Source organism: Arachis hypogaea, chromosome 2, assembly GCF_003086295.3.
Source record: "Arachis hypogaea cultivar Tifrunner chromosome 2, arahy.Tifrunner.gnm2.J5K5, whole genome shotgun sequence".
Classification (NCBI taxonomy): domain Eukaryota; kingdom Viridiplantae; phylum Streptophyta; class Magnoliopsida; order Fabales; family Fabaceae; genus Arachis; species Arachis hypogaea.
The window spans coordinates 18,858,654-18,870,447 of record NC_092037.1 but is presented as its reverse complement, the minus strand read 5'-3'; the positions used below and the strand labels follow the sequence as shown (position 1 = coordinate 18,870,447).

At 35.3% G+C, this 11,794-nt stretch overlaps 1 protein-coding gene and 1 non-coding gene across 2 annotated transcripts; both read left to right on the top strand.

Annotated features, from left to right (window-relative positions):
* The first annotated feature begins 400 nt into the window (after nucleotides 1-400).
* LOC112767440 (small nucleolar RNA R71) lies at nucleotides 401-504 on the top strand. The gene has a single exon (XR_003184906.1). It is a non-coding gene; the product is annotated as a small nucleolar RNA R71 (small nucleolar RNA).
* A 10,463-nt stretch (nucleotides 505-10,967) lies between these two features.
* LOC140176713 (uncharacterized) lies at nucleotides 10,968-11,486 on the top strand. The gene is made up of 2 exons (XM_072208258.1): nucleotides 10,968-11,192; nucleotides 11,289-11,486. The coding sequence occupies exons 1-2, from the start codon at nucleotides 10,968-10,970 to the stop codon at nucleotides 11,484-11,486; spliced, it is 423 nt and encodes a 140-aa protein (XP_072064359.1).
* Nucleotides 11,487-11,794: the final 308 nt, after the last annotated feature.

The window sequence follows — 11,794 nt, the reverse complement described above, 5'->3', positions numbered from 1 at the left end:
ATATGGTTCACCCAGATAATTAACCTCTGCCATGGCAGGGTTCTCAGGATCATAAGCTTCTTCAGAAGCTGCCTCTCTAGTGCTGTTGGATGCATGTTGCAATCCATTCAGATTTTGAGAGATAATGTTGACCTGTTGAGTCAACATTCTGTTCTGAGCCAATATGGCATTCAGAGTGTCAATTTCAAGAACTCCTTTCTTCTGAGGGGCTCCATTATTCACAGAATTCCTCTCAGAGGTATACATGAACTGGTTGTTAGCAACCATGTCAATGAGTTCTTGAGCCTCTTCAGGCGTTTTCTTCAGGTGAATAGATCCACCTGCAGAATGGTCCAATGACATTTTCAAAAATTCAGAGAGACCATAATAGAATATATCTAATAGGGTCCATTCTGAAAACATGTCAGATGGACATCTTTTGGTCAACTGCTTGTATCTTTCCCAAGCTTCATAGAGGGATTCACCATCTTTTTGTTTGAAGGTTTGAACATCCACTCTCAGCTTGCTCAGCTTTTGAGGAGGAAAGAATTTATCCAAGAAGGCAGTGACCAGCTTATCCCAAGAGTCCAGGCTATCCTTAGGTTGTGAATCCAACCATATTCTAGCTCTGTCTCTTACAGCAAAAGGGAAAAGCATGAGTCTGTAGACTTCAGGATTAACTCCATTCGTCTTTACAGTATCACAGACCTGCAAGAATTCAGTTAAAAACTGATAGGGATCTTCAGATGGAAGTCCATAAAACTTGCAGTTTTGTTGCATTAAAGCAACTAGTTGAGGCTTAAGCTCAAAGTTATTGGCTGCAATGGCAGGAATGGAGATGCTTCTTCCATCAAACTTGGACGTTGGCTTTGTGAAGTCACCAAGCATTCTCCTTGCATTATTATCATTATTATTTGCGGCTGCCATGTCCTTCTCCTGTTCGAAAATTTCTGAAAGGTTGTTTCTGGATTGTTGTAATTTAGCTTCTCTTAATTTTCTCTTCAGAGTCCTTTCAGGTTCTGGATCAACTTCAACAGGAGTGCCTTTATCCTTGTTCCTGCTCATAAGAAAGAGAAGAAAACAAGAAAAGAAAAAGGAATCCTCTATGTCACAGTATAGAGATTCCCTTATGTTAGTAGAAGAAGAAAGAGGTAGAAGAATGAAGAAGGAGGTTCGGATTTGTGGATAAAGAGAGGTGAAGAGAAGTGTTAGTAATTAATTAATTAAATAGAATAAGAAAAGAGAAAGAAATTTTCGAAAATAATTTTGAAAAAATGGTTAGTGATTTTCGAAAATCAAAGACAAAATATAATTAAAATTAAAATTTAAAACAAAAAGAATTTTTGAAAAAGAGAGGGAGAATTTTCGAAAATTAGAGAGGGAAAAGTAGTTAAGTGGTTTTGAAAAAGATAAGAGACAAACAAAAAGTTAGTTAGTTGATTGAAAGAGATTTGAAATCAAATTTTGAAAAAGATAAGAAGATAAGAAGTTAGATAAGATATTTTGAAATCAAATTTTGAAAAGATAAAATTTTTGAAAAAGATAAGATAAAAGATAAAAAGATATATTTGAAAAAGATTTAATTTTAAAATTACTTAACTAACAAGAAACTACAAGATAAGATTCTAGAACTTAAAGATTGAACCTTTCTTAACAAGAAAGTAACAAACTTCAAATTTTTGAACCAATCACATTAATTGTTAGCATACTTTCGAAAATTAGATAAAAAGATAAGAAAAAGATTTTGAAAATATTTTGAAAAATAATTTTGAAATTTTCGAAAATTATGTCAAAAATGAAAAAGATATGATTTTTTTGAAAAAGATTTTGAAAAGATAAGATTTTTAAAATTGAAATTTTGACTTGACTTGTAAGAAACAACTAATTTTAAAAATTTTTTTGACCAAGTCAACCCAAAATTTCGAAATTTTGGAGGGAAATAAGGAAAAGATATTTTTGATTTTTAAATTTTTAAAGAAAAACAAAAAAATGACCCAAAACATGAAAATTTTGGATCAAGACACAAGATGCATGCAAGAATGCTATGAATGTCAAGATGAACACCAAGAACACTATGAAGATCATGATGAACATCAAGAACATAGTTTTGAAAAATTTTTGATGCAAAGAAAACATGCAAGACACCAAACTTAGAAATTTTTAATGCATGAAAAATATGAATGCAAAAATGCACATGAAAAACAACAAAAGACACAAAACAAGAAATCATCAAGATCAAACAAGAAGACTTGTCAAGAACAACTTGAAGATCATGAAGAACACTATGAATGCATGGGATTTTCGAAAAATGCAAGAAAAATTTTAAAAGCATGCAATTGACACCAAACTTAAAAATTGACTCAAGACTCAAACAAGAAACACAAAATATTTTTGGTTTTTATGATTTTATGATTTTTTTGTATTTTTATTATTTTTTTTCGAAAATATTTTTGGAAAAACGAAAAATAAAAGAAAAATTTTTGAAAAAGATTTTTGAAAAGAAAATTACCTAATCTGAGCAACAAGATGAACCGTCAGTTGTCCATACTCGAACAATCCCCGGCAACGGCGCCAAAAACTTGGTGGACGAAATTGTGATTCCCTTTTTTCTTGTAATTGGATTTATGCTCTGAGGGCATTGTTTATTTCCTTCACAATCTCGTTCAACTAACCAGCAAGTGTACTGGGTCGTCCAAGTAATAACCTTACGTGAGTAAGGGTCGAATCCACAGAGATTGTTGGTATGAAGCAAGCTATGGTCACCTTGCAAATCTCAGTTAGGCAGATTAAAATAGTTTTATGGGTTTTCGAAAATAGAAATAATGAAAGGGATAAAGATACTTATGCAGATTCATTGGTAGGAATTTCAGATAAGCGGATGGAGATGCTGTAGAGCTCTTGGACGCCTGCTCTTCTACTGCTTCTAATCAATCCTTCTCACTCCTTTCCATGGCAAGCTTTGTATAGGGGTTCACCATCAACTGTGGCTACTTTCATTCCTCACGGGGAAATAACCTGTGCGGCTGTCACTCGCACAGCTAACCAGTCTGGAGGCATCACCCATGGCTGATGGCTACATCCCATCCTCGCAGTGAAAACTATGCTAACGCACTCTGTCACAGTACGGCTAATCACCGGTTGGTTCCCGCTCCTACTGGAATAGAATCCCTCTTTTGCGTCTGTCACTAACGCCCAGCAGGTTAAAGTTTGAAGCACGTCACGGTCATTCATTACCGGAATCCTACTCGGAACACCACAGACAAGGTTGGACTTTCCGGATTCCCAGGATCCTACTCGGAATACCACAGACAAGGTGAGACTTTCCGGACCCTCATAAATGCCGCCATCTATCTAGCTTATACCACGAAGATTCTGTTGGGGAATCTAAGAGATACACATTCAAGCTCTGTTGCATGTAGAAAGGACATGGTTGTCAATCACGCACATTCATAAGTGAGAATAATAATGAGGGTAATTGAACTCATTACATTCATCATGTTCTTGGGTACGAATGAATATCTTGGAATAAGAATAAGAGAGATTTGAATAAAAGAAGATAGAATTTCATTAATACTTGAGGTACAGCAGAGCTCCACACCCTTAATCTCTGGTGTGCAGAAACTCCACCGTTAAAAATACATAAGCAAAGAGTTCAGGCATGGCCGACTGGCCAGCCTCTCTAACGTGATCAATGATCTCCTAAGATGAAGAATAAAACAAAACTGAGACCAAAGATGAGATCAAAGATGTCTAATACAATAGATAAATGTCCTATATATACTAGACTAGCTACTAGGGTTTACATGAGTAAGTAATTGATGCATAAATCCACTTCCGGGGCCCACTTGGTGTGTGCTTGGGCTGAGCTTGATCAATCCACGAGCTGAGGCATTTCCTGGAGTTGAACGCCGAGTTATGACGTGTTTTGGGCGTTCAACTCCGGATCATGACGTTTTTCTGGCGTTTAACTCCAGACAGCAGCATGAACTTGGCGTTTAACGCCAAGTTACGTCGTCAATCTTCGAATAATGTATGGACTATTATATATTGCTGGAAAGCCCTGAATGTCTACTTTCCAACGCCGTTGAGAGCGCGCCAATTGGAGTTCTGTAGCTCCAGAAAATCCATTTCGAGTGCAGGGAGGTCAGAATCCAACAGCATCAGCAGTCCTTTTGTCAGCCTTCTTCAGAGTTTTGCTCAAATCCCTCAATTTCAGTCAGAATTTACCTGAAATCACAGAAAAACACACAAACTCATAGTAAAGTCCAGAAATGTGAATTTAACATAAAAACTAATGAAAACATCCCTAAAAGTAGCTTAAACTTACTAAAAACTATATGAAAACAATGCCAAAAAGCGTATAAATTATCCGCTCATCAATATACATATGTCAAAGTATAATAGTCATAAGGATCTAGTTGCCGCCCTTGGAGTTTAAGCCGGCTAATTATATACAGACATATAGAGTTTTGAAAAACGCAACAGTTTATACAATATTTCTCTCAAAATAAGCCTCTAAGGCAAAGATAAATACAAAAGTGAGAGATCTAATCAAAATAAATCAAAAGACTTCAAAATATAGCAAGGATCTTCTGCTCTGTCACCCTCAAAGCAACTCACCGAGGTGGGTTACGACCTGCATCTGAAAAACAACAACAGAATATGGTATGAGAATAAGAGGTTCTCAGTATGGTAACAGTGCCCAGTGATGTAATATATAAGACTCCTGGACGCCAGAGGCAATCCTAGAACTTCATATCCATCACAAGATTCAAACTTAAAACATAATAAGTACATTTAAAACATTACTTAAAACCATAGAGAAAAATAAGGGGATCTAACTTAGTGGATTTCTAATCTATAAATTCTCCGCTATCCCACAGCTTTTGCCTACCTAACTGCCATGCAATCCCATCGCCACGGCCTTCCAAACCTCCTCAATCCCAGTAAAAAACACAGATAATAAAAATTCAAATAACGCACACACGCACAAGTAATTCAATAAGCATTTAGGCATGTTAAGCACTTAGACAAACAATACAAGTCAGCAAAGCAAACAAACAGATAGAATATGCACATAATAAATGCCTGTCTTATTTGGCTGTGATATCATATTGTCGGTTCAATTACCAACCCAACACATCTCCATAGAGATGTCACCCTTCGGTCTCATAATGGGAGCCCTCAAGATATTGCCCCACACACACACACACACTCAAGTAATTCAATAAGCATTTAGGCATGTTAAACACTTAGGCAAACAATACAAGTCAGCAAAGCAAATAAATAGATAGAATATGCACATGATAAATGCCTGTCTTATTTGGCTGTGATATCACATTGTCGGTTCAACTGCCAACCCAATACATCTCCATGGAGATGTCGCCCTTCGGTCTCATAATGAGAACCCTCGAGATATCGTGCCCAGAACACGGTCTAGGATATAGTGCCTGCACATTCTAGTGATTCCGAAGGAATGTGAGTGGGATACTCTTGCCACGGACCTCACATCTCAACATAAGGAGGACTACCACTGCCTTTATGCTGCCGCCGCGACCTCGAAAAGCAAAATTAACCACCGTCCTTGCTAGACACATAGCGTCTCAACAATCTCATGTTAAAAATATTACATCAGTAGTTTTAGAAATCATTTATTTCAGTACTTAATAGTTCACCACTTCCACAATTCGTACCATCAATCATTAATACAATGCTTTGCCATCTCACTCAACCAAATCCGTCCTTAGTACTTCAGACAGCTAAGACCCCGTTTTGTAAATTCATATGGAAATTCACTAAAATAATTCGCTAACTTATCTTTAACGATATTAGAACCTAATTATTAGATAATACTCTAAATCATCCTTTGAAAGGATTTTAGAAAGTAGGAGAACCTTCGAAAACAGAGAAAAATCATGTTTCAACAAAACAAGGGTTTCGCGTATGCAAGCCTTTGCCTCATGTACGCATGCTGTTGAAAAAAGGGTGGTCACAGACGCAACCCTCTGCTCGCGTATCTGAGTGTCCCAATCCGAATGGGTTGCTTGCGTCGCGTGTTAAAGTTCGCGTATGCAAGGGTTCATTTTTGAATAGTTCGCGTACGCATGCAGTGACCACGTACGCGAGATGCCCAACCCAAATGGTTTGGTCGCGTAGCGTGCACTGTGTCACGTACGCAAGGATTAAAAACCCTTCTAGCTCGTATACGCAGGAAGTGTTTGCATACACGAGTCACCCAACCCGAATGGATTGGTCGCGTCGCGTGCACCCTGTCGCATACGCAGCCCACACCAAACTTTAAACAGTCATAACTTCTTCTATAAAAATCCATTTTCTTCAAATTTTATATCAATTTAAAGCTCTCAAAGCAACCTTTAATTTAAAATAAAGTTCATTTAATTTCATGCTTTGAGGCTCAAGTTATGATTTGTCAAAGTTCACGAGAAACTAATTTTTACCAAAAACAACAAGGTTCTCAACTTTCCAAAATTCGCAACCAAAACCACACCAACTCCAATTCACATCAGATCTTACCAATTGTGTCACAATTCACTACTTATACTATATAATCCTCAACCCCAAATATCAATTTTATCACCCTAAATCCATTTCTCAACTAACAACTCATCAATCATCATTCTATCACTACCAATCATAATAATCAACCTCATTCAACCTCAATTTCAATCTTCAACATCATTTATCCACATCAATACCACAATTCATCAAAATAACCAAAATCATCAAATCATCATACATCATCATTCAACAAATTCAACAACCAGTTTAATCCAAACCTATCCTATGGGTCACTAGCTTAAGTGTCCAGAAATATTATATATTACATAGAAGAAACTGAAACCATACCTTGACCGATTTTCAATATGCCAAAAACCAAAGATTGAGTCCAAACAAGCTTCCAATCACCAACAAATCACTAACTCACATTCCAAGCTCCAAATCAACTCCAACAAGTGCAAGAACTTAAATAAAACCATATAAATTACCATAAATCAATACCTAGGATTTTTAATTACACAAATTCATAAGGTAAAGAGTTTCCTTACCTTAGAGAACACCTAATCAATCAAAACACAAAAATTCACTCAAAACCAAAATCCAAAAATTCGAATTTCTTAGGGCAGAGGAAAGGAGATAAAATTTTAAAATATTAACAAAAAGCGTTAGATAGAACTAACAAGCTCGGCAAGAACTTCTCGTAGCCGCTAATTGCACGCAAATCGGAACACCGTAACTCGAGATATGTGGATTGAAGTGAGATGTGAATAGTAACTTTTCTCTCTTCTTCTCCTCTTCACTTCAGCCACTCAACCCTTGTGTGTATGTGTTTATGGCTAAGGGGCTCATTAATTGAGTATTATATATGTTGAGCTTGGGCCTAACTTGCGCCGGTCCAACCCGTTTACATTTTTTGTCCGTTTGGCCTAATTTTGGGGCAAAGCTTTAAAATTAATGCCCAGTTTTCAATTCTAAATGTTTTTCTAAGGTTTTCTACTATTTTTAATTATTCTCGTACAATATCGGACAGACTTAAACCGGAACTGTCGGTTAATTTACCGGTTTGCATTTTTATGCGATTTTTTGCAAAAAATTATATTTTTCAACTCAGAAAAATCTATTGAATCTAAATATCATATTTAAATTTCTAAATTAACATTCTAAATTTTTGGATCCTATTTTGAGCAATTAATTTAATTAATTAAGCGGTTAAATAGTCATGATTCTTACATAATATATATATTAGATCTCGCCAATTGCATCGACGAGATTTAATACTAAAGATAAATATAATATTTTTCAAAAAGAGTCTAAGATTTGTGGGATTTTATTTTGAGTTTAATCATGAATACTGATTAAATTTGATTTGCATAACAAAAAATAATAATGATATACAATAAATATTTTTTTATAAAAAAGCTAATATATTAATTCTCGCCGATTGCATTGAGGAGATTTAATTATCAAAATATTGAAGATATATAAAACATATTAAATTTGATTTTCATGGAAAAATAATAATCATATAAAATAAATATCTTTTTCTATAAAATAATAAAAAAATATATATTAGTTCTCGTCAATTGCGTTGACGAGATTTAGTTATCAAAATAATAAGATAAATAAATAATATTTATTCTGTAGAAGACCAATAAAAATTAAATCTACAAATAATAAAAGAATAAAAGATAACCATTTAAAAACTGACGATATAAGATGCTAATATCTATTCTCCTTTTTGCATTCAATCAGCCATTCCATTTTTTATGGAAAACTTGTTTGGTGGCGACTCTAAATCTCATAACATGAGTTCTCCAAAAAACGATGAATAAATCTCCATTGATCATCCTAGGTTGTGCCGCCCCGCGCGGTGACGTTGCGACAGCTTGGCGACTCCAATGGGAATGAATATTTGAGGGTTAAGCCTTATGTTAATCTTTTGTTATTTGTTATTTGTTTTTATTGGTCTTTTTTTTCATTTCTTTCAATATCTTGTGTGCCAATATGATGCTTACAACTTGTACATTGTTTACTTTTTATTCTTTTCACCACACTTATTTACAAGCTTTAAACCTGATATCAAGGAGAATAACGAGAACCTATCAGGGAGTCTAGAGCCAACACTTTCACTTGTATGTAATCATAGAACCTTTCTTTAGTTGTGAATTTTCATTGCATATGCATCGTCCAATCTCATAAAGATATCATCAAATCTCTACCATGGATAAGGGTAATGCTCTTTGGTCAACTAATAATATAGTCGCCAAAGAAAAAAGTGTTGTGGCAGAATTTTCGGAATACACACAAAGAGAAAAAGGAGATAGTTTACTTCTTGGGATAGAAATTTCATACCTGTTAGAAAATGTGAGTTTGAATGAAATCAAGGAAATATGGTCACAATGCAAATGAAGAGACAATGAGATTTTATTGGAAAGTTCAGGGATATCCCTTATCTCCTTTTCATTCATATTGAGACTCAAATACTAAGGGCTATGCTCCAATTTTGGGACCCCTCATATCAATGCTTCACATTCAATCAGTTTGAATTGATGCCAACTATTGAAGAATACGCTAAATTTTTAAATAAAGAAAATATGCCCAAAGATAAGATCTACTGCTATGAGGATGGATGGACAAAATTTGGATGTAGATTTTCTTTTTCGATATATCCAAAACCTTGGGTTCCACTTGTCGGTCCCTGGGGTGTCACTAGTTATGCTCCAACGCTTGTTCAAAGAGATGTGGGTTCTCTCCAGTTTTTCCTTATGACCCTTGGCCTTATGGATATTGATTTTACATATATATGGAGTTCTAATACAGTGAGCAAAGTCAAGGAAATCATATCCAATTGGAAGGATGTTAGATGCATAAAATCTGGCGTACGAACAATAGACACCACTCCCAGATATCTATTATGGCAATATGATAGAGGAAAAGGGTTCAAAGCCCCTATGGTTACTGACCCAAAAGATTACAAAGCAGAGGTGGACTATAGATATGAAGATGCTTTCAAAATACTCATTATTGGAAACAACTCATACATTAAGAGAATATATGTTGTATCATAACACTTGGTTGATATTCAAAATGGATCCAATTAAGTACACATTTGAAAAGCTAGCACTAACTGAAAGAATTGCTCGTTGGCAAGTTCTTATGTCTGAATACGACATAACTTATATTGCTTAAAAAGCGATCAAAGGGAGTGCTTTAGCAGAATTTCTTGCCCATCAACCCATAACAGATCATGGGACAAAGAAATTTGAATTTTCTAATGAGGACGTAATGGCCTTATATGAAATAAAAAAAAATCAACAAAGGCAGAAAAGTGGATCTTGTTCTTAGATGGAGCTTCTAACGCATTAGGTCAAAGAATTGGAGTAGTATTGACGTACCCTGAGGGCAAGCTAGTTCCTACCACAGTCAAACTATGTTTCAATTATACTAACAATATCGCTAAATATGAAGCATGTGTCATGGGAATTCAAGCAGCTATAGACTTCAAAGTCAAGATTCTAGAAGTGTATGGAGATTCTGCCTTTGTGATTTATCAATTAACAATCCCGCTACGTTACCAACAACAACATTTTTGCTAATATATGCCAACTCTTATTTATAATTGTGTTTAATAGAAGTATCTTTGTAGATGTGTCTAATAAAAATATCTTTTTATGGCTGTGTTTAATAGAAGTGTCTTTATAGATATATTTTTTGGATGTGTCTCTTTATATATGTGTTTAAAATATAATAATTAATCATTGTTGGCAATAAATTGGCAGATAATATGTTGGTACCTTATACTTTTCCATCAATTAAAAGGTGAAAAGGAAACTCGTGATGCCAAATTGATATCATATCATACTTATATTCAAGAATTTATTGAGGATTTTGATGAGGTTGTGTTTTGCCATGTATCACACGAAGACAATTATTTGGCTGATGCTTTGGCCGCATTATTCTCAATGTTCAAAATAAGTGATGATAGGAATGTTCCACTCATAAAAGTGAGAGTTCGTAATCAATCTACACATAGCCACACAGTGGAATCAAAGCCAGATGGTAAGCCTTGGTATTAGGACATCAAATGTTACCTTCAAGAACAAAAATACCCTCCAGGTGCATCTGAAAATGACAAAAGAACCTTAAGGAGATTAGCCATGGGCTTATTTCTGAATGGAAATGTTCTTTACAAGAGAAATTATGATATAGTTCTACTCAGATGTGTAGACGCCGAAGAGGCCGAAAAAATCATTAAAGAAGGGCATGAAGGTACTTTTGGAACTCATGCAAATGGACATGCCATGGCAAGACAAATAATCAGGGCCAGATACTATTGGATGACTATGGAAGCGCATTGCTTCAACCATGTGAAGCAGTGTCACAAATGTCAAATTTATGGTGATAAGATTTATGTATCACCTAGACTTCTAAAATTTTGACTGCGCCATGACCATTTTCTATGTGGGGGCATGGATGTCATTGGTCCTATTGAACCAAAGGCTTCAAATGGGCATCAATTCATCTTAGTGGCAATTGATTTCTTCACAAAATGGGTAGAAGCTGCTTCTTATGCTAACATTATGCAAAGTGTGGTGACCAAGTTCATGATAAGGGAGTTGATTTTTCATTACGGTATACCAAACAAGATCATTACAGATAATGCTACCAACCTCAACAATAAGTCGGTGAAAGAGGTGTGTGAAAAAGTTAAAATTTAGCATCATAATCCATCACTGTATCATTCAAAAATGAACAGGACAATTGAAGTAACTAATAAAAACATCAAAAAGATCATTCAAAAAATGGTTCCATTTGCCCTGCATGGATATCGTACTTCTGTTCCTACGTCAACAGGGGCAACATCATTCTCTTTGGTCTATGCAATGGAGGCAGTACTTCCTATTGAAGTCAAAATACCTTCCTTGAGAGTCTTAAGGGAAGAAAAATTGGAAGAATCAGAGTGGATCCAAAATCTATCGATCAATTGAATCTCATTGATGGAAAACAATTGGCTACATTATGTCACGGCCAACTTTATCAGAAAATAATGATAAAATCCCATGAAAAGAAAATCTATCCTCGGCAATTCCTGGAAGGCGGTCTAGTCCTCAAGAAGATCCTGCCCATTCAAATGGATCAACGTGGGAAGTAGACACCAAACTATGAAGGCCCTTACATTGTAAAGCATTTTCTAGATGGGCTCTAATCCTTACTACGATGGATGGTGAAGAGTTTTCATTGTCAGTCAACTTAGATGTTGTAAAGAGATATTATGCATAAAAAAGACGAAAGTATA

Excerpts from the sequence above, each read along its gene's own strand:
- LOC140176713 (XM_072208258.1), top strand. The coding sequence starts at position 10,968 with ATGGATGTCATTGGTCCTATTGAACCAAAGGCTTCAAATGGGCATCAA. Across the intron at positions 11,193-11,288 it reads ACAATAAGTCGGTGAAAGAG|ATCATTCAAAAAATGGTTCC; the intron begins GTGTGTGAAAAA and ends AACATCAAAAAG.